This window comes from Dunckerocampus dactyliophorus, chromosome 12, assembly GCF_027744805.1.
Source record: "Dunckerocampus dactyliophorus isolate RoL2022-P2 chromosome 12, RoL_Ddac_1.1, whole genome shotgun sequence".
Taxonomy (NCBI): domain Eukaryota; kingdom Metazoa; phylum Chordata; class Actinopteri; order Syngnathiformes; family Syngnathidae; genus Dunckerocampus; species Dunckerocampus dactyliophorus.
The window spans coordinates 23450046-23473067 of record NC_072830.1 but is presented as its reverse complement, the minus strand read 5'-3'; the positions used below and the strand labels follow the sequence as shown (position 1 = coordinate 23473067).

General features: G+C 39.7%; 1 protein-coding gene across 2 annotated transcripts in view; it reads left to right on the top strand.

Moving 5' to 3' along the window:
• Window positions 1-23022, top strand: part of pafah1b1a (platelet-activating factor acetylhydrolase 1b, regulatory subunit 1a) — a 33068-nt gene that overhangs the window by 4819 nt on the left and 5227 nt on the right. The window contains exons 2-6 of one of the 2 annotated variants that reach the window (XM_054793972.1): window positions 2382-2674; window positions 14820-14904; window positions 17904-17978; window positions 18228-18434; window positions 21509-21677. In XM_054793972.1, coding sequence (XP_054649947.1) covers window positions 2643-2674; window positions 14820-14904; window positions 17904-17978; window positions 18228-18434; window positions 21509-21677 — 568 coding nt within the window. In that variant the 5' untranslated portion in view covers window positions 2382-2642. The remainder of the gene's footprint in view (window positions 1-2381; window positions 2675-14819; window positions 14905-17903; window positions 17979-18227; window positions 18435-21508; window positions 21678-23022) is intronic. The other variant, XM_054793973.1, reaches the window with a different exon arrangement.

Genomic DNA, 23022 nt, shown 5'->3' with positions numbered 1-23022 from the left:
CAAATAAAGCCAAAGCAGTGTTCCCCATACATTCATTTATTTGTGGCGGCCTGCCACAAATAAATTTGGACGGCCACAGATAGATTGGGTGCTACCTTTTCACCCTCATTCATAAACACATTATGATCGGACTGTCTGTGAATGTAGCTTGTTGTTCCAACTGCGTAGAGTCGATGGCATTGTAACATTGTAACCGCTTCAATGTATTACCTTTAGAAGTTGTTTTATTTGGGTAGGTTGTAGGGACTGCCATTTTTGGGTTATTTTACCACAATCGACGCTACTGTGGAATTTCTGTCCCCTCAAACCACAGAGGATTGAAAACCTGCCAGAAACCAAAGGCATGCTGTAATATACACTCGGTGAGAGGTTAGCTGTCATTTGGACTGATGTCAGGTGCTGACATCACAGCTCAATAGCAGGCTACTGGCTGTCACTATCCATGGAGCAAGTCCTCTGCAATGTTCAAGTGTCCGATAGAGAGATATATTTAGCTTTATCAGTTCTGTACAATAAACTGCTGAACAGGGAAGTAATACTTGTAAATTTCATGGTACCAGTTATTATTTTCTTAATTTTGGGGCATTGGTGATTGGCCGATCATTACATATGAAACTGATCTTATCCACCAATCTTATCTACTGCCTCAAAAGTCTGAAAGTCAGCCACTGTCCCCTTTTGCCCTGCCAGACTGACAGCTAGTAATCCAGTGAACGCCAAAGCTAAAACTTGCTGGAGCAAAGAGCCAGGCAGCGGCCCGCTCTTAGCGCTTATGAGCAGTGAAAACAGCATAGCTACTGTAACCGAGGGTTTCAGGATGCCCACTGGTGTCAATAAAGGACGGAGGGCCATGGCTGCAGGAGGCACATTTTTGCAACAGTCGATACTTTCTCAACACACACACACAACACACTTCCGGTTTTCACAATAAGAGCGCTGTGCGTCACATCCTGTTTACATGTGGTAAAAAAATAAGGGTGTCATAAAAAAGCTAGCACTACTACGAGGATACTGTAATTATGGAGTTCATGGCATTGGACAACCAACCATTTTCGGTCACTGTGCACTTTATTTTTTGTAATTAGCTCAAATCAGGTTTGCAGTATAACCTGTTGTGCAAGTTTTGTTTGTTTTTAAAATATGAAAAATAAAAGACTAAAGGAACTGCTATAAATTAATAGTTTGGACAGCAATTTTCCATTCATTTCTCGTATTTGAGAGAATTACCTCAAACAACAGGTTTGTATTGTTTCACAGGTATTGTTCAATGTTTTTCAACAAAATAAGATTGGTACATTGAAGGTGTGTGCTGTCAGTTATTTTAAATAATCAGTATCAGCCAAAATCAGAATCAGCAGGTCAGATTTTTTAAAGATTGGTTATTGGCCAGAACATTGTAATCAGTACACCCCTAATTGCAATATGTAATTTTCATTTATCCAGTGAAAGGTAATATTAAAGTGTAAAACTTCAGTAGCGGTTAAGATGTCAGTGAATGAGAGAGAGAGAGAGAGAGAGAGAGAGAGAGAGAGGGATTGTAAGGGCCTCAAAAATGAGTAAATTAGCCTTGTTTATGCCTTTTTATTTACTGGTCGGTTGGAGATTTAGTCATCTTGGTCCCAGTAGACTAAGAGGCTTATCGTGGCTCACAGTTGGCCTTCCATTGGCTACTTAATTTGGTGGGGGTTTTTTTGGTTGTTTTTTACAAGGCAGTGTGTAAATAGTCTTCATATCTTCCCCCACTATACTGTACTATAGTGTACTTTGCATAAATATCCCACTACTGACAAGTTATTAACCTCCCCACTAGTAAAAATTTGTGGCAATGACTGACTGAGTTCCCCACTCATCACGTAGCCGGACAGCTCCTAAAGAGCTGCGATAATGACAAGATAGTGTTTTGGAATGTGACAAGTGAACGGCCGTTATTCTGGCCTCCCTGGCTGTGTCCTGTTTTTCTGTTCACTCGGCAACCTGTGAGGAGAAGATTGATGCCCTCTGAATCTGGGTCAGCGCTTGCATGTACATGGTAAAAGGAATTTTGAAAGAAGTGTTCAGAGCAGCTTATGTTGATATTGAAAGAAGAGGACCTAAAATGTGGTTTACAATGGCTGATGGATGACTTTATGCCATTTGATTTGGCTCACTGATGACTTTGACATATTTTTCAGTTTGTGCTGCATTGACCTTCTGTAAGAATAATCTTAGTGTTTTCTTTTTTTAATTATTACTCACATAATATCCATGTGTTTTTATCTGCATAGAATCTGTTGCAAGCATTGATGCATTGCTTCTTTGACCTATAAATATTTCCAAACCCACCCACTCTCCATATAATCTGCCATGCATACCTAATGCAGACCTTAATTTCTCTCTTCCAGATGCAGTGTAGACTCGACTGTTGACTGGTCTGCAGGCTCTCTGATTCTCTTGTCCCTGGAGGGGGCCCGATTTGTGAGGTCCCCACTTGATCTAAGTTTTTGTCTGGACTACATGAACAGCCCGCCATAGGAGTACACGGATCACCCTTGCTCGCGTTGCTCGGATCAGCACAGCTCATCTCCTGACTGAGGAGAGTGCAGCAGCTGCACTCTTTACTGCCAAGTGTTCCCTCCTTGCCCCGTTCACACCGTCCTGTCACCATGGTGCTTTCACAACGGCAACGAGATGAACTGTAAGTGACCACACACCTTTTATTCATGGTTCCAATAGTGCAGTAGTCCAGTCTTTGTTTCAAACTGTTTATATTGCAGTATAGAGTGTCATCATTCATTCTTATGAACACTCGAAGGGTGTACGCACACTAGGCCAATCACACTGTGCCTGGGCCCACTTCACCACTGAAGTGTGGCATGTTTGGCTACTCTAAGCACACTGATCCGCGCACAGGTACACCACACTTCTCCTTTGTTGGCATGGTTGGAAGAGGTGGGCCAGGGCACAGCATTCCCGCATGCAACATAGCCGAGTCATAGAATGACTGTACAGTAATGCGATCGCTCCTTGTAAGTTCCAGGAGCCAGGAGAGAGCATCATGCCCAAGTCCAACATGGCGCGAATGACCTGGTGTGAGTTTGCCCCTATAGCTGCATTTCCACCAAGTGGTACAGTTTGAGGGTTTCCCATAGGATTTTTTGAAGCTGTGGTGGTGGTCTACACGGGAGGACGGACCGCCGCTGCTGTGTCTGCAATTTTTTGTTTTTAATATGACAAATACAAATTGTTATGACTTATTTATTTATTAACTCATTTATTTAACTTTTTTCAGCGACCAGCAGAACATGAACCGAGAACATTGCAAAACTGTTAATTTACTCGAATGGCAAAGTTGCTTATCCAGTCTCGTTGCTTATCCAGGTTGTAGGAACAATAAATAATAATAATAATAATAATAATAACCTATAACCTTCCAAATAGTAAAAGAAGGCAAATTCTTCAGCATACTTCAGCCTTATGTCAAAGTTCAAGAAGGTCAAGATGCTCCAGGATTGTTCTTCCCAGACACTAGACTTGAACATTATTGAGAAAGTTTGGAGTTAGACGAATGAGATGAAACCAAAGAATTTTGATGACGTCTGGAAGTCATGCAAGACTGCTTTCTTTGCCCTTTCAGATTATTTTATCAATTAGTTATTAGAGTCATTGCTGAGACATGGATGGAGTCCTCCAAGCTCATGGAAGTTCAGACACAGTAGTTCTTCTTACCAAGGCACCCAGACTTTATGTTCTGATGTTTTTGTAGCATGTTTGTGCTTTCAAAGGAAAATATAATCTCTACAGTACATTATTGTGGTATGCAACAAGCACAACCTGACCTTTCTGCTCTCATTAAATGATAAAACTCAGTGAATGATACAAGACTTTATTTTGCTACAATAAGCATAATCGAGAGGCCTTCACCTTTTCATATAAGCAATTTCTGAATCCAAATGAGCAACTGAAAGTGAAGTTATTTATTGTTTCTACAGCTTGGATAAGTGACAAGGCTTTTTTTCAGGCACTCTGACACAAACCTAAATTTAATTTGATGCCTGTTTTTACAGTAATACGGATACATGGCAAATTAATTGTTCAATCCACATTTTTTTTAGTTCAAAATCGCATAATTAACAAAATAAAATAACAATTTCAATATTTTTGTTATGGAAGTCTGTCCTGTATAAACGGTATGCATTTAGAGTCCAGGGTTATGATAGCACAGGTGTATCCAACTTGCAGGACTATTAAAGCTGCTTTGACAAAAAGAAAGGAGAAGTGAGCTATTTGTGTTTTGTGACTGCCAACATTGAAATTGCACTTACAAAGCACATCTCCTCTCAGTGTGCTCATTTGTTATTAAATACAGATGTTAAGTTTGAATAGAACGCTTACAGAAATACTAAGAAGTGAAGCAAAAATTATTTCGTCAACTACTCAAAATCAGCTGGCAAGCTAATGCTAGCTTACGAGCTACCTGTTGGAGATCCCTGTGGTGGCGTCAAGAGCTTAAAGCTGGACACACTACGTGTTTATGTTGAACAAATTAGACACGCAACTAGTGTTTTGAAGACAAGCCGTGAATATTATAATGCTAACTGCAAGCTGCTATTGTGCTGCTATTTCTCTTTTTTTGGACCTACTCACATTTCACTGGTGCACTGCCATGCTGCTTAAATCCCTCAGTACTTCTGGTGCCTTCATTTACTAGTAGCACATTTGTTCTTTAGTTCCAGTGGACTTAGTGCATTGCTGCTTATTACATGTGCCAGGTCTTAGTCTATGTTCACACTGCAGGGTATTATGCCCAATTGGATTTTAACAAAAAAAAAAGATGCAAGCAGCAATGCGCCAGCATAGTAAAATCAAAAGTATGGACTAATTTTGGCTTTTATAGTATGGCTGGATCAGACAAAGCTGGATAAGGTCTTTGCAGTCTGTAAGAAGCGTCTCACGAAAATCTGACACACTGCCAGCACGACAAACGGGCACACGAGTCGGAAAGAACAAGTACCCCAAATAACAGCTGAGGAGAAATGTTGCTTTTAGAGCAGTACAAAACACAACAGCAGTATTTGCAGTTCAAGTCATCTCTGGTAAGTTAAACACTATCCTCATTTTGTATACCATGAAATACACATGAAATGAGGGACCACAACAACATTAGCATTAGTGAAAAAAAACAAAGTTAATGATTAGCAACAGGCAAAGCCAGGGGTCTCCAACCAATAGTTCGGGGGCTACAAATAGATCGCTAAAGGGTCAAAGAATATTTGCTTCCACTGTTTATGGCTGTCATTAAGCCTCAATTGAATGCAAATGAGCACAAAATAGCATAAAGACAATGACCTTACAGTTTGAGTGGAGATCTGCTTTGTAAATAAAGTACAATTTCAAATGTTGCCAGTCATATAAATAAAACCCAAATAGCTTACCTCTTCTTTTTTATGTCTAAGTAGCAATAACAATGCTGAAATGTGACACAAACCTGCTCTAGAAATAAATGAAAAATCGGAATTGTACTGTTCACTCTGACATGAAAAAGTTAGATGCAGGTCACACATGAGCAAAACAAATTGGAATTGACCTGCAGTGTGAAAGTAACCTAAGTTATGTTTAAGGGGCTATCCACATGGAACCGTTTTCAGGCCAAAATGGCGAAGTATTTTATTGTTTCAGCATTTCATCCACACGGAAAACGGTGTTGTGGGTGCCGCGAAACTATATTTTTTGTTTGTAAACGGCAGAGTGGGATAATCTGAAAACACTGGCTTGTCATTTTGGTGTAGACAGAAACGATGACGTCACCCACCCGTCGCTGTTACATGATCAGAAGTGAGCTTTGATGACAAGCCAACATAATACCTGAAAATTTCGATTGACATGACTCACCCCAGTCGACATTCTCGTGATATTTTGTGGTCATCCATCCATCCATCTTCTATGCCGTCCTATACTCTATAATGACTCGCAGAAGTAATTCCACTTCTCGTAAGTCAAGATGAGCCTTAGAAAGCGGAAGATGACGGATTTATACGAATGCATTCTTTCTTCTTTTATGGTTTGATGTGTCACATGGTTTCGTCTGCGTGTCTATTCAGTGCCACACGTAAATGTGCCTTGTGTATTACATCGTTGTCACTCAGTGATCCGTTCCCGTCTGGATGCAACTATTTAATAATCCGGTACAGTGTAGACTCATTATTTTTCAACCCCCCAAACAATCTCAGGAGCCTTCCCGTGTGGACAGGGCCAAAGTTGCATGTAACAGCAAAAATGGTTAGTTTTCTAGATGGGTTGTTTTATTTATTTATTGCTCTTTTAATGTGTGACTACAAGGTTGCTAACTTCTCGCATTTCCCACTGGTTATAATGAACAAATGTTGGTTTTGCTGTCAATCTTGCAGTGTCATTGAGGAATTTGCCTGCTTTCAATGTGTGCATTACATGACAAGGCACCAAACATTCCCAACAATGTGTCTATGTTTTCAGATTAGCACTGTGAGGTGGGGCCAGTTGGTATGGGGAGCTCTATTGGAATGCTAATCTTTCATTAGCTCTGTACTATTCAGTAGATGCTTCCACAACCCACCCCTCGCCCCTTATTTCTCAGTCTGTGGACACAGTTTACAGGAAACTGGTGTCACCATGCTCAAGCATCTGGTGCATTCCCTTTTTGGTGTTACAAATGCCGCTTGTCTTAGAGTTGTTGTTGGATGAATTCCGACTACGTATTGTGTTCCTCTGTCAATCTGATTTTCACAAAGATTGAAAGCAACCAGTTGATTTTTATTTTGGGAACTGCAGCAATGGTATCTGTTTGTGTGACGGTACATTTATCTGAGAGGCAGTGTAAAGGTTATTGGCAAAATGATTATTAACTTTTAGGAGTGTAACGATTCATTCACTACATCGATGTATCGATTTATATTTCTATGATCCAATTGTGTGAAAAATGTAAATTTTTATTACTGTGTACTTGCAATTTGTTGTGTGGCATGGAAGCTAATACAATGTGAGGCCTACATGAAAATTATGACACTTGATTTTCTTCCCTGGACTCAAAGAGTCCAGGGAAGAAAAAATGAGGTATGAAATTAAAGTTCAGGTCATGTTTTATCAGATAGAATTAATCACAGGCTTGATTTAATTCAACCTGGAGTGTTGGTTGCACTTTATTCAAACAAAATGTTAATTCTGTTTACTTTTACGTTTGTTTATATCCATAATTAATTTATACCTGATTCCTGCTCTGTCCAGTATCCAGGTATTTATTTCACGGTCAGACTGGTTGAATTTTGCGCTAAAAAGTTAATGAATTGCTTTTAAAGTTACTCAATCCTTTTGGATCGTATCGTTCTAAGTGAACCGATATCGTCCTCGAGTCGTATTGGCAACCACAAATTGTAATACGGATCGAATCGTCATTAAAACTAATTGCTACAGATCTATTAAGGTTAAGAGTTTGTTTTTTCTTGCCAGTACAGCAATGCATATAACACCATCTTCTTATGCCTTAGGAAACATTGGACACAAAACCTTATTCACTGGTTTTGATCTTACAATTTAAAGCACAGCACAAAACAATTCAGTGGCTTTGCCAGATTAAATTACCATGTTATAAAAAGCCTGCTCTATCTTAAAGTCACCGTAACAAACAGCATGTTTTAGTCTTGGACCTCTTGGGGCTTTATTGGTCTATTGTCCAATAATATGGTGCTATTTTGTCAGCAACACAGTCAGACGTGTGATTGCATAGCATCGGGAAAACAACTTTTTTGTTTTAAGCATAACCGATGAAAAGCATATTTGTGTCTTTACAGGGTCAGGGGACTCACCGCCTGTGGCATATTATAAAAATAGCTGAAGAACACAAACAGGCTACTTCCCTGAAAGACCTGGCGGGCACCCGTGTGCTGATGGGTCTTGTCGTTTTATTTATTTATTTTTTAAATTTCTTTCTACAAAGAAAATCCCCCCAGCCCTCTCACTGACTCGTACTATGTGTACAATTGTGTACATCATCCTGTGGCTGTGAATGCTAAGACATACTGTCTGGTGAGAAAAGATGAAAGCTGCAGCATAGCGAGCACCTCAGAAGAAATTGAAATGATTTATTGTCAGGAAATATACTTTTTAACAAATGCCTGTTAGTGCTGTCAAAACAGCAGCTTGCAGGTCATTTGACAACAGTTTGAAGAGAGAGAGAGAGAGACTCAATTTCTGAGTTTTCAATCTTATAGTGAACCCTCTGGAAGATATTACAAAGCTCAGCACCTAGGCGTTCATCCCAACACTTTAGGAAACAAAGGGTAGAAACAGCCCCAAAACTAGGAAGTGCATACTCTTATTACTCTTATTATGCTGTTCTCGGGTCCCACCCTCACAGTTCTCACCTTCCATTAATGAAGAAAGTGAGACAGAATAGTGTTGAGTACTGGTGGTGGGTCAGTACCAGCACCAAAACGCAAACAAAGGCATTCATTATCCTCTGTGCCGGTGTTGTTATTGTTTTTGTTTTTGGATACAGGAAGAAGCGGAAATGACGCACTTGTCCGTGCAGGGTTTTTTTCCCATGTCAGGCATGTAAACGGGTTCTTCCAAATGTTTCATAAACCGGAATATTGACCTTAACCTGAAAATTGACTGCATGTAAAAGTAGTCCCTGTGACATTGATATCTTCATTTCACGTATGCTAGCTCGCGACCAGAGATGAATATGTTCTCAAATCGCCTCTTATTAAAGTCCGTTGTACGAATAAATTCGACTTTTGGTAGTTTGATTGTAAGTGAAAGTGTTCATGTCACTGAGTTTCTGCCATGGCTGTGGACTGACTGTTCATGTGACACCAACTATTACATCATCGCCTATGGGTGTTTGTTGATATCCAATGGCACCAATGTGTCCATCCCCTATTCTCAGTCTTCTCCAGCCAAGAAAAAGGTAATCCAGGAAATTTTCAGACTGGGAACCAGGCCGATCGTTGAAATCCATTCCAAGTTGTGATTAGGGGTAGTTAGGGATTTATGAGCTCCGGCTAATAGATGAACCTCTTCGTTTCTGTGTGCCACTTAGGAATTCCCTTTCTGTCCTTACTTTCTGGATTAAATGCTTGCCCCGTCTTGTAGTGTTAATATTTAAAAAGGGAAATCATTTTCATTTTCTTTTTAACCTACCTACTTCACATCAATGTGAAGTAAATTATGACAGTCACGTCTACAAGAGGCTTTTTTGATTGGTAAAATTTGCAAATGAAAGAGAGGAATTACAGGTTTGCAGCGTTTTTCAGGTGACAATCTTCTTTTGTCGTATGCAGCTTGGGGCTCCCCTTTGTCACTCTAGCCAGAAATGCAGTAGATCCCCACATATTTGTGATTCAGCATGTGCGACCACGCAAATTTGCGGATTTTTGCTCAAAATATATATTTTTTATTTTTATTTTTTTCCTCAGAAAATATGCCGTTTTTTCCCACGCAGAATGCATGAGGAAATTGTGTTTTGATTGGTAATGTATGTAATAATAAAGCATAAAAAGTACAGCATACGTGTACAATGTGACAACATCAGTGCAAGATGGCTGCACACTCGAAAGCACTAGATTCTAAAGTCAACTTGTTACTATCGAATTGAACACAAGTCAATATATGATCATAAGTCATACTGGAATTACAACAGGCAAGCAGGCAAAGCTCATGTCATTTAGGCACACATTAAAACATTACCAACAATGCGAAAGGGCTGTGGAAAGTTGTTACTCGTTATACGCCATGCCTCTGCTAGTGACAGCTATGTGCTGGTTCCTCTACCCACATAGCTAATAGGGTTGTACATCTCTTTGTGATAGACAATTCCATATGCATATACATCTACGGGTTACGATACGATTAAAAAATGATATATTTTAAAAACAGAACGATACGATACGATCGATAGTGTATGAACGATACGTTTCGATTCCATACGATTCTAGGTTAACATTTGTTGATGTAGACATTAATCTTACATTATAAAGTAAAGAAGCCAATTCTATAAAAGAGACACTCTTACAGTATTTTCAAATGTGTAAAAGACCACAGTGTTTTTAGATCAGATTTTTTTTATGTGCTTTAAAAAACATAATGTTCAGTATCTATTTTAATAAAGCATGACACAAATATTTGGCTCTGATTTTGTCTAAACTCACTTTGCTTAAAAATATTTAGATATATATCATTTATTGATATTCAACCTGAGTTTTGGTCCATATCACCCAGCCCTATCCTGTATTATCGGTTTATTGTACACAACCCTAATTGCTAAACAGATGAATGACCACAATCGCCCCCTAGTGTATCAGAGGCGCCATTGAATTAGAGAGAGTGCATGTCAACTGGGATTTCACACAGAACTGTAAAAAATGGAGAAACCAAACTATTTTAGGAATCTGCATGTAAGCGTACTGACTGGTGCAACCAAAAAGAAGATCTCATTATCCCATTATACGGTGGTCATATTGTTGTGTTCGACCAAAGCACTGCTAAGCAAGAACAGTCTACTCATGAGGAAAAAAAACTATTGGCTGTGAGTTTTTTCAATACCCTCCGACCTTTCAGAAGGACTTCTTCACCTTCTTGCTATCAAACATTTAGCAGCAGGCTTTAAAGATTGAACACATGCATACATAGCCTTTTCCCGAACCACTCAATTTATTTAGACGTAAATGCCTCAAGACAGATGCAGCATGTGGCACAGCTTGGCCCAGACAAGTAAAGCTAACACATTGCATGCAATGTGTTCATTGAACAAACAAAATGATTATTTTGAACAATTGTGTCTAAGCTGCTGATTTGAGAAACTCTGCAGGCAGTGTTGAATTTGTTACATGGTCCAGAACACTTTCAACAAAACATTTAACAACTTCAGGGACTGTTAGTTGTTGGAATATATGCAAAAGCACAACACTGGTAGTGGTGTAGTTGTCGAGATGTGTATTGATTTGTGGACCACAATTTGGGCAGGAAATGAAGACTGGAAGGATAGCTGACTCACTTCTCTTCGATGAAATCACCCCGTCTCATGTCTCTATCATCCTTATTGTCCTCTCTGTGAAAGACTCATAACATTCATTGATGATGATGATTGTTGAGATTTTTCTTTTTAGTCTTGTGGAAATATTTTAATGTTAACATAGATTGTGTGCTGTGTCCCTGTATTCTACTTCCATGTCTTGAGTCAGTCTTCAATGTCTGCCCGCTCACCCTACCATCTCTTTTCCTCCCTCCCCACTACAATAGTCAATTTAGCTGTAGGCTGCTAGTAACCATAGTAACCAGCCAGTTTGCTCCTCTTCTGTCTACATTAGTAAAAATTGTTCCCCCTATTTTCTTTGTCTATTTTTATGGTCTTCCGAGGATTAACATTTTTTAAAATTGTTTCTACTGAAGGCTATATTTACTTTCCTTTGGTAGGTCTTGAGGGCGTAGTGTTTTTGTACTTTTTGTCTACTTTGACTGCTATTTTGCATCATTATGTTTGACACCATAAACCAGTGATCCCCAACTTACGGGCCATGGCCTGGTACCTGGCCGTGGGTCATTTTGGTACTGGGCCGCACAGAAAGAAAAAATAATTTCCATGATGTTTTATTTTGAAACGTGGCAGGATTCTCTCTGTTACATCCATCTCAGCTGACGCATGTCCATTGTGCGTGTGCTAACTTTCTCTCTACTGCTGCTGTATTTTTACCATTTTTCTTTCTCCTCATATTTGGTCTCAAATGCTGATACTATGTGGGAATGCATAAAGGTAATTTCGATGACTTATTGAGTGCTAATGTGCACATTTGTCTCAAGTTAATTCATGCTAGCACACTGCCTTTTACTACGCACGTCAAGCAGCGATGTGGCGGCGGGTTGCCGGTAGGGGTGGGGGATATAATTGATTCTTAGATGCATCCCAATGCAGACATTGATGATTATTAATCCGTTCATAAATGTCAATAATCGATCCTGACGGAACAGAAAGACGGAAAGCGGAAGTGCCGTCGGGACAGTTTACGGTGGTGCACCTAAAACACTACCAGAATGGCTGAGCGTAAAATGTGACTCGCACCCGCTGGATTTAAAGCGAGCGCCTGGAAGCACTTTGGCTTTCATATACTTGAGAAGGTAAAAATAAGCTGGACAAGAGCCAGAAAATATGCAAGCTTTGTCATACAAGCTTAAGATATTTTGGAAACACATCAAATACGAAAAACCATTAAGTCTTTGCTATTTATTTATGAATAATGGCAGATTTTTTTTATGTTGGTTCTTCAGAATATGCTGAAGTTTGTGTTAATTTTCTACTTGCTGCTATTGGCGCACTTTACTTTTCCTGCTGGTTCTGTACAATGAGAAATATGATGGTAGATGTAACCTTCAAATTATTAAGATAATGGAAGTAAATTAATCAGTTTCATGTTTACTCCAGTTGCCGATCATTACATTACATCATTACGGCACCGGCTGCTCGTCGGCCCGTTTTGCGCAGTGTTGCCAAGGTAATGGGTGGCTATGGCTAGCAAACGGAACGGAACCTTTTTGCGAGCTGAAATGCTGCTGGCATTGCAGACCTATGATCCATGGTGGTCCATTTTTAATCGTGGCGGCCTGCCCCAGATAAATGAGTGGGAATCGGGAAAACACAAACATAAAGTTATCCCTTCTTAAGCTTTTAAGTAGGCAGCTTGTCAGAGGAGTAGTTATCCTCCTACTAACCTTGAGCTCTAATGAGCCCCCCTCTTGTTGTCATAAGTATTCAGGTGGGCAGAAGGTGAGGTGCAGGGGGTGCAGACTAGTCTGACAGATTGCAACTCCCTGTCCTCTCCTCAAAGCATGGCCGGCCTTACAGCTTGTCTGGCTTTTCCTGGCTTTAGAAGGTGTTTGTGTATACAGTATACTGCACTGTACGCAGGCTAGTTGGAGTCAAGGTATTAATGTGGAAGGTGGGGGGAGTGCGTTTTTATTACAGTGAAATCAGTGTCCTTGTTTGGCTCCTTATTACAATAATGAATTCAATGTCTTTGTTTAGTTTCATTAGTTTATTTTTACTGATGTTAACTGAAATTATATGAGCAAAATTATATGAGCAATTAAACATATTTTTGATATTGTAGCCTACTCTTAAGGAACACAGCACACACCATAGTGACACACTGATACATAAGCAGCTGTGCTTAGCTACTAATATGATAGTGCCTTGCTGTGCCTTTGTCGTAGGCCTGTCACGATAGGCCTGTCCTACGGGACGATAATTGTCCTACACATTTTCGATAATCAAAATTATTGACATTTTTGAGACCATTTTATTTTCATTAATTTATATGACATAATAATGCAAGTACATTGTATCAAAGGTAGGGATGTAAATCTCTTTGTGATAGACGATTCGATTCGAATCTAGATGCACAGGTTACGATACGATTAAAACGATATTTTTTTAAAACAGAACGAGCGATACAATTTGATGCAGTGTACAAACGGTTCGGTTCAATTCTACGGTTAAAGTTTGTTGATGTTGACATTAATCTTACATTATAAAATAAAGATGCCAATTATATGAAAGTGTCATTCTTAAAGTATTTTGTAAAAGAGCACATCATATCCCCAAGTATGCTGTAAGGCACTGGCAAAAAATCAACAAAGTCAACAGAATAACATGTCCCGCCTCCACCTACTGGGACAAAGAGGCGGAATGGTTGAGAGGAGGGTTTACTCTCTCTGTTCATTACAATAGAGAACCAACGCACCAAGAAAGATGCAGAGTGAAGCCTCTCATCATCCAGTGACAGGAAAACAAACACGAATGCACATGTCAATTTATCGAGGCCGGCAAAGTTATCGACTTTGTATTTACAGTATTTATCGTTCACCAGTGTCGCTTTGAGCAGGTTACCATAATTTCTGCACCGTTGAGCGCACCTGAATAACCATGTACATATATCATATAACATTGGGCTCATATGTTACCACATACATCAGCAGCCAATTGAAAAGGGGGAGGAACCATAATTATCACATGCACATGTGTCACAATCAATTATGCAAATTTGACAATGTCATCTACCCCACCGACACAGTTAGAATACAGCCCTGTGTGGAAACACTCAATACCTTACTTAATAGACGTCTGGTACTCTCTGTGGTGGAGTAAATAAACTCTCTGGCCGCAATGTGTGGGCATATGGTCGATTAAAAATGACTGCCCAGGCCCAAAGATAATTTTTCCTTGAGTAGAAATGTAATACTAAAAGTCTTAACTTCAAACTTCCAGACTTGACAGACATTTCTGGCAGATTTCCGACTTGTGACAGAATATCTTGTGTTTTGAATGCCAGTAGTTATTGGTAGAAACGAGATTCAACCGACTAAGCGTTCCAGTTTCTTCATGTGTATTTTTTCTTTCTTTTGTGTGTGTATATGGGTGATGATGGGATGATCGCACCCCCTATTCACACCAGAGGGATTCATACTGTGGTATCTTATTTGTCCACAGCCACAGGAGCTCATTATAGACAGGAGACAGATGTGATATCCATTTGTGATGGGCAGATGGCAGTGATGTGTGGTTTTGTGTATGTGTCAGGAAGTGTACATACAGTACATGTATGTCTGATTCTATACATGCAATGTTGTTCTATTATACAGATATGAGAACACATTTAAATGTTGAAAGCACACCTTTTGTGTGCTGTTTCCCTAAACACACTTCTTTGTTTTACAGTGTTGATTACATATTTTGCTACCCACGTGATTCACATTATCTTCGCATTATCTTGTTTGGTAATCAGGAGAAGTAATCAAGGGTCCTCTGTGTGTTGCAGAAATCGAGCCATAGCTGACTATCTGCGTTCCAATGGATATGATGGCGCATATTCTACTTTCAAGAAGGAAGCTGAATTAGATATGGTGAGTAGACAAAGGGCACGTAAACATTCATACAACCAGGCACACTGTCTGTGAATCAATCATGTTTCAATTTATTTAAACAACCTTCTATAGCTGTTGCAATACACAGGAGTGTAACTCAGAGCACCTCAGTATAATAATGGGGGCGCATCTGAATACCACCACAGACACACTGTCTGGATAAAACGATTTTCAACATAAATATTGCAATCCCATTGTTGCTTCCTACTAATTTGCATATTTTGGATCTTTATTTTCTTATTTTATTTGTTCATGTTCTTCATACATCTATGTATAATTGTAATCATGAATGATGCTTTGTAGTGGCTGTGTCTCAACTTCTCATAGATGTCATGTTCTTCTTTAGTCCACAATCTAGTTGACAATGAATCTGTTAACGATTATGCTCATCCTTAGATGTGGTACCGTCAAGGACCTACCTCTACCCTCTGACTTGTCCAGATAACAAGTCGTTGTCTTGCCATTTCTCCCTTCCCCATCTACCTTCCTACAGCATACACTTGCTTGAACCTCCCTTCACATAACACTTCACCACCTTTTGCTTTGTGCTTTTATTCATTCCTCTGCCAGACATTTTCTCAGTGCAAGCAGGGTGAATAATAGATGAATGGCACAGAGGGATCTGTGCACCCTGTTGGGTTTTTATAGCTCTGCCCAAAACAAACCTGCGCAGCACCAAGATAATATTTGGATCTGTTCCTTGAGCATGCAATGTTTGGCATAAAGGTATTTCCTTTCCTGTTAAATGTAGTTAGGATTAAGTCTGACTGAATTCAACACACATGCCAACATTTGGATCCATACTACCAACTGGTAATTGGCTGGCATCCTGTAGTGAAGTCTGGCACTCTTTGTGTGCGTGAGTCTCCTGTATGCTGGTGAGTGTCCAGGCAGATGGTCGATTAGATGATGGCAGACTTGTTTAAAATTGGGTTCCCTGTTTGCTTTAATGTTATCGTTCCTCTCCATTGGCCTAGTTTGAGTATCGCATTTTTAACCCCACTCACCAATTAAAGTTTTCAAAACTGAGTACTAGGGTTGGCCTCATCCCCTGACTACTTCAGGATATATGCTTTTGTTTCCTGGTAAGGATGAGGCGGTAGCAATGAAATTGTAGGGTACCTCCAGTCGTCACCCTTACACAGATGGCTGCCTGTCAATGAGGCTTGTCAAACAGAGACAGTCTTACATTGAAGTGCTCATGACACCACAAAAAGTTTGAAAAAAAACCCCCATTAACAATAAAAGCATTCAGTTTTTTTGGTCATACTGCTCTCATAGATAAACAACGATGAAATATGATTGATATTAAGTGGTTATTTTGACACATCGTCCAGCAAGTTTTCTCAACCGATGCCATCTTGGCTGTGACGTCACCACCAGAATACATTCTGGGAACCGAATGCAAACAACTCACAGAAAGGACAAAGTGGCATATTCACAACAGTAATACAAAAATAACATTCGCTGATATTGTGTTGTGATGACTATGATATAACACACACACACACACACACACACACACACACACACACACACAAACAAGTATGTTTTTTTGTTGTTGTTGTTGTTGGGTTTGTTTTAGTTTTTTTTTTACTGTTAGTCTAAGTCTATGCAAACGCAAAATACAATACCAGTAAACAGAGATTGCTGCTTATCGAGCCCTGGCATGAAACCCCATACTATTATTATAATATTCTTAGATGTAGTAAAAAATATATAGTTTTACTTACTTAAACTGACATATTGTCTGCAAGGTAGACTAGAAAGACGAGTGATAACGATTCATGTTTAGCTAGCATTTTGGCATGAAAACCGGTATTATTCTAAGATTGGCAGTGACGCTGCAATCAAAGACGACCCTCTGGATTTATTGTTGCACACTACAACTAATTAGCACATTAGCCGCCTAGCTTGCGCGTCATAACCAAGCCAGTTACAAATCAACACTGCATAAGCCAGCACTAGGCTGGCTACTATTGAGAATATTAGTAGAAGAAAGGGATTCACTTACTGCCACCTTGGCAAGATTTTCCACGGTCCAACGTCTTGTGGATTTTTGACTTTTTTTTATTTCCATCTGTGGGGCAATATGAAAACATTTGTGCCTTGAAGTTTGCTAGCGCATCTGGCGAGGCGAATGGTGTCTTTTGGAAATATAACAAGCTCACTCCGTCTCCTCGAGTGTACCAGCAAAAGCCTTCAACACAACGAGCAGGCATAATATAAAAAATATATATAACAACATAAATTCACAGAGAACTGGACCAAAACAATGGAGAACACATTGGACTGGAGGATAGCTTCCGGGTGGGAAATTGTGGTTTAAACACCACTCGCTTCTCCTCCAGTCCTGGAAGGAGGAAAATAATAAAAAAAAAGGTAAATATTTCCACATTCAAGCACACACGTCAATGTTATTTGTCACTGTGAAAATAACAAGATTATAACGTGTTTTGGTGTCATGAGCACTTGAACTGTTTTGTTGGGGGCAGCATACAGAAATGATATATCAAAGATGATAAGCTTTGTCAAGAATGCCATTTGAGCACTATAATAATGTAATTTTTATAGTTTCATGTTGTCATACTTCATAATTCTTTGTAGAAATAAAAAGACTGTGTGCTAGCAAAGGACTTGTAAACATCTTGTTAGCCTGCAGGTCTGCCACAGGTTATTTTCCTCAATTTACCGTACTGTAAAATGCATAAACCTTGTTGTTTGTAGGAGATTAGCCATTGTGAGACGGATTAAGACTATAGTATGTGTTTGTACATGTGTTGTACAGTAGGGTGGTAGTGGCGTCTAGGCAAGTCAGCGTTAGCTTGTGAGGGGATGTGTAAATAATTCTGTTCTCTCATATAACAGCCAACGTTGTCTGCTTGCCACCGCAGCTGGCTCAGTGCCACAGGCCTCTGCGATTATGCTGATTCTTCAACTGTTTGCCTTATGTGCTATATTTGTCCCTCTCCCTGCAGAATGAAGAATTGGACAAGAAGTATGCTGGCCTTTTGGAAAAAAAATGGACTTCAGTCATCAGATTACAAAAGAAGGTTTGTTCTCCCCCACCCCTTTTTCTTAAAAGGCTTGTGGGGATTGCAGTCTTGTGAATGGTTTGTGACATCACCAGTGGATGCACAGTACTTTTGACTGTGAATGTATGATAATCTATTAAGAACACTAACTGAAGCCAAAATGGCACCAGTAAAGCTTCTGAACAATAATGAATTTCCTCCTCAAATGAAAGCGAATACACTTGTATCATCCTGTACTCAGCAAACGTACGTGTTTGATCTGGACAGGTTATGGAACTTGAATCGAAACTGAATGAAGCAAAGGAGGAAATCACCTTGGGTGGACCGGTCAGTCAAAAGCGTGACCCCAAAGAGTGGATCCCTCGTCCCCCGGAAAGATATGCACTAGGTGGCCACCGCAGTCCAGTTACCCGTGTCATCTTCCACCCAGTCTTCAGTGTGATGGTTTCTGCTTCAGAGGATGCAACAATAAAGGTCAGTGCTGCTTAGTGGCACAAAGATATTTTTTGTCATGTCTTTTTAGTGTGTTAACATTAAGTCAAATATTTAAAGTGTTATTTAAAATGTGTAGCACTGCACTTTTGTAAATGGTACATGAACTACTAAATACCAAACGCTAAAAATTTCACATCTTGAAGGACATACCCCTACGGGTCATATGTGTTCCATGATGAGAACCTTAAGAAGCTTGCTCAAGCATTGCCTTCAAAATGGTGCTTAAATGTGCTTTTTGTATTAAAATGTGCTCATATAGATTAAAGGTAAATGTTTGCTTAAGACTGTAAAGATAATTTAAATTGCTAATGTTGACAGTAGCCAGAAGGTTACTGTTGGAAGTCTGGTTTGTAATTAAATAGAAATGGAGTCAACTGATATTCCGCAAACCAGCCATAGTTGAAAATAATTGAAAGTCAAACTGAGGTCACAGATTCCAGTATGTCTTGCACAACCGTTACGAGGAAGAATAATATGGTGATAAAATAAATTTGCTGTGAAAAGTTAGCCAGAACACTGGACCTGATGATGAATGCTGGGATAAATTTAATAGAATTATTTTAATCTTATCAGGCAAATTGCCTCAACTGCATTCAGTTTTCTGATTCTTTTGGCTGCCAATATGCTGCCAATGTGTTTTTTCATTTTTCTGATGAGATGATAGACAGAACATGCCCCCCCCCAAATCTCATTATTTCAAAACAATTTTTCAGTGCACCATGTCCTGCTCCATCATCTTGGGAAATCTAAAGCCCAACTCCATGGGGCTTGCTGATTTCTATACTAAATTAAGTTTTTGTTTACCGACACATTGCACATACTGCATCTTGAACATGTCAAACAGTTTCATCATCTATTATGTTTTCCTTCCTTGTCGGACTGTGACTTTCTTAATCCCTCTGTTATGGATAACACCCGTATCATCTTTGTATGTCTAGATTCCATATACAAACTCCACCGTCTGCCTCTTGGCTAAGAAGCGACTCTTTGCCTCACTAGACAATTCCAATACTCTATTAAGCTGTTTGTTCTGTATATTTTATTCATGAAGCACATGTACATCATCTCCTTGGCTACACCCACACAGCAGGGGTTCAGGTCCCTGTTTTGGTATCTTCTTCACTCCTCAATACCACCCTTTTCTCCAAGTGCACCGCCTCCTCTCAGCATTGTGCCACATTTATATTCCTCTTAAGCAGCATCTGCGCCACCATGGCTACCCGCCATTAGAGCCCTCCATCACCCCCTCTGGAGCAGCACAGCTATGGGGCAAATCTAAAATTCTGCTCCACCCTCATACTCATGCTCCTCTGCCTCTCTCTCGTCTGTGTCCTACTTTTCTACCTCCGAACAGCCCTGTTGAATTTTTAACCAAGTAGACCTTGCACGCTTCAGATTCTTTTGACAAACACTTCAATCCAATATACCTTCTTAGACTGGTAACACTACTCTGCATTAATATTAGAGAGCAAATCTCTGATTAGTGATTTTGGGGCACTGAATCCAAAAAGTTCTAGCATAACTAGAAATCATGACCACAAAGCATTTTATCATATTGCAAAATAACCACGACACTAATTATGCTACCACCTTTACTACCATTTTGCTAGCTCACTGTTGCTTGAATTTTAAAAATTCACTACTCCTTGTGATCTAATACAGTTGTTATTTTCATTGGGTGTTATTGTTCTGTTCACTGCAATTGTCTTGGTGACAGACCTACTGGTAGATAATGGGACGAGTAACTGTGAAAATGGAAATTGGACCCACACATTTTCTGCTTTCTGTAGGCGGATGAAAACCATATTTTAGTTACTTTGGCATAAAATTGATTGCCAAGATAAGATGTGTGCCCCACATTGAGTGTGTAGGATCTGTATTCAAGACATACGGCAATTGACATAAGGAAAGAGAACAATCTTGTTTTGGAGGTCGCCTACAAAGGTGCACTTTGTTTTATTGTATCTTAAACTTATTTCTTGATATATTGTACAGCAGTTAGAGCATGTGGTTTACACATCTGCCTCACAGCCAGATGGTTCTGGATTTTGAATCTTGGACATTTCTATTTAGAATTTGCATGTTCTCCCCATGCTTGCCTGGTCTTTCTTCAGGTATTCCGATCTCGTCTCATAGTGAGTCATGTTAGGTTCATTCGAGACTCAAAATCAGCAATAAATGTGAATGGTTGTATGTCAGTCCAGGGTATACTCCACCAGCCAGGATAGGCTTTAGCACGCCAAAAAAAACCCAGAAAAACCCCCCACAATTTTAGATGAAATCGGAATTGTTTTGTAAAGTCCGTAACATGAGGAGTTTACCGTCTAAGGTACCACCCAGTTATTAATTAGGAGCAAAAAAAGAGGTTCCTTTTTTTTTTTTTTTTGGCTTACAGGATTTTCACACAGTTTGTGGTTTGACAGAGCCAGTGAAAACACAGTCTGTCATGGCAGCTTTAGTACAGGTTGCTCTAATGGATTATTTGCTGAAGATGCTGATGAAATGCTTAAATGGTGCCGATCAAGTGAACCTCCAAACACATTAACACCGCTGATCTCCTCCAGGACAACCCCCTTGTGCATTTTGTACCTCGCAACCATCTGGCATCTTTAGCCACTCCATGAAGGGGAGGGGGAAGAAGCACTAGTGGAGTTCCGAGCGGTGTTGTTGGGGCAGGGGGGGGTACCCCCCTTTACCGTCTGCCCAGAATCCTCCACCACAAGAAATGAACCAAGGGGTGTTTATCCTTCTGTGGCTGTCTGAATCCAGACATTATCAGCTTTCTTTGGCTTGGAAATCCATCCCTCTTCTCTGATCAACGCTTGCTCTGTCTGTGCTTTGAAGCAATACCATACTATGTAACCCTCCCTGGCACCCTGGCTCATGTGCATAATTTAAATACACAAGATGTGCCTGCTCGGCTTGTTCTTAAAAAAGACAGGGGAGTAGTAGGTATTTTAAAGACCGAGAGACGTGTTAAGAGTCTGAACAGTTAACAGTCTGAAATAAAAAGCTGCTGTGCTCTTGATGTGGACCTGTTGTGTGTTCTTCAGGTGTGGGACTATGAGGCAGGAGACTTTGAACGCACACTTAAAGGCCACACAGATTCGGTGCAGGACATCTCTTTTGACCAGACTGGAAAACTGCTTGCATCCTGCTCTGCAGACATGACTATCAAGCTGTGGGATTTCCAAGGCTTTGAGTGCATCAGGACCATGCATGGTACGTTCTTGTAATCATTTTCATCTTAAAAAAAGAAGAAAATTAAGAGACAAAAATAATGGATTGTCTTAAATGGATTTTGATATTTTATTATTGTTTTCATTATTATTATGAGTTCATAATTATTATTTTTTATTTTAGCCAAGATTCTTGGATCCATCTCTCAATATAACTATGCATTGAAATACTTAAATGTTGCCATATCCGAGGTCCATCAATGGTCATGTCATGACTGAGTCATACTAGTTATCTTTTACACCCTAACTGCAAGGAGAATTACACACACACACACGCACACACACACACACATTATGCACACTCCTGATTGAGGGGGCCACCACAGTTTTTTATATTCAGCCAGCAACACTTTCTGCTCGCACCTTCAAAGCTCCAATTAGTCGATCATTAATATCTGACGGATAAGAATAAGTGATGGTAATTAAATGGACTGAATATCCCAGCTGATAAAGCTAAAAATAGCAGACTGACAGTTACTTTATCAAAGCTGTTTTAGTCTTGCATTTTTAGCAAGTGAGCAGTGCGTTCCAGTCTTTTTTTCTTTTTTTTTGTGAGCTGCTTGCACCTCGGACAAAAAAATCTGTTGAAGATAACTGCTTGGAACTTGCTTTTAAATTCAAAAGGCTTGACTATTTTCCCTCTTATACATTGGCCCACATTTTAATTCCCATTCAATTCACACTTCTCAACCCTTTGTGAATCCCACTGCTGAATGTAAGCGTTGAATTGCTCATGTGTTTAATTATACTCTTCAGCTGCTTTCTGTGGCGCTCCACATTTATTGTAGCGTTATGTTGTGTTGATATTTAAAAACACATACTCACAAATAAGCATGGTTTTCAGAGTGTACTTGATATATTTGTGTTTTCTGCAGCTTTAATAAGGCTAAACAACTTTAATTAGGCACTTCTTAAACCCTGTGAAAGAAACTAATGCCCAGCAGATTGCTTGTCTTCCAGCGCATGTCTGCATGAGAACAATGTAAAAACAAGTTTCTTTGCATAATTTTTGAAGAATTCAACATAGATTTTTTTTCCAACCATCTCTATTCAGATGGCACTGCAAATGACACTGAAATGTGTATACCATGCCAGTTTATTCTGCCACTCATGCAATATGTATTTTTAATGCTCTACACAGCGTTTATTTGAGTCACGGGAGTAATGTTTCTCCGTTGATCACAATAAATGTACCCTGAGCTGGGGAAGCCTTATCAAGCTCATTATCTTGAGAGGCACGCAAGCAACAGCCCTGCTGTTCATGATCGGATGTTGTGCATGCAGACATCCTCTTTTTTAACAGAAGCGTCTTTCATTGAAACATGAAC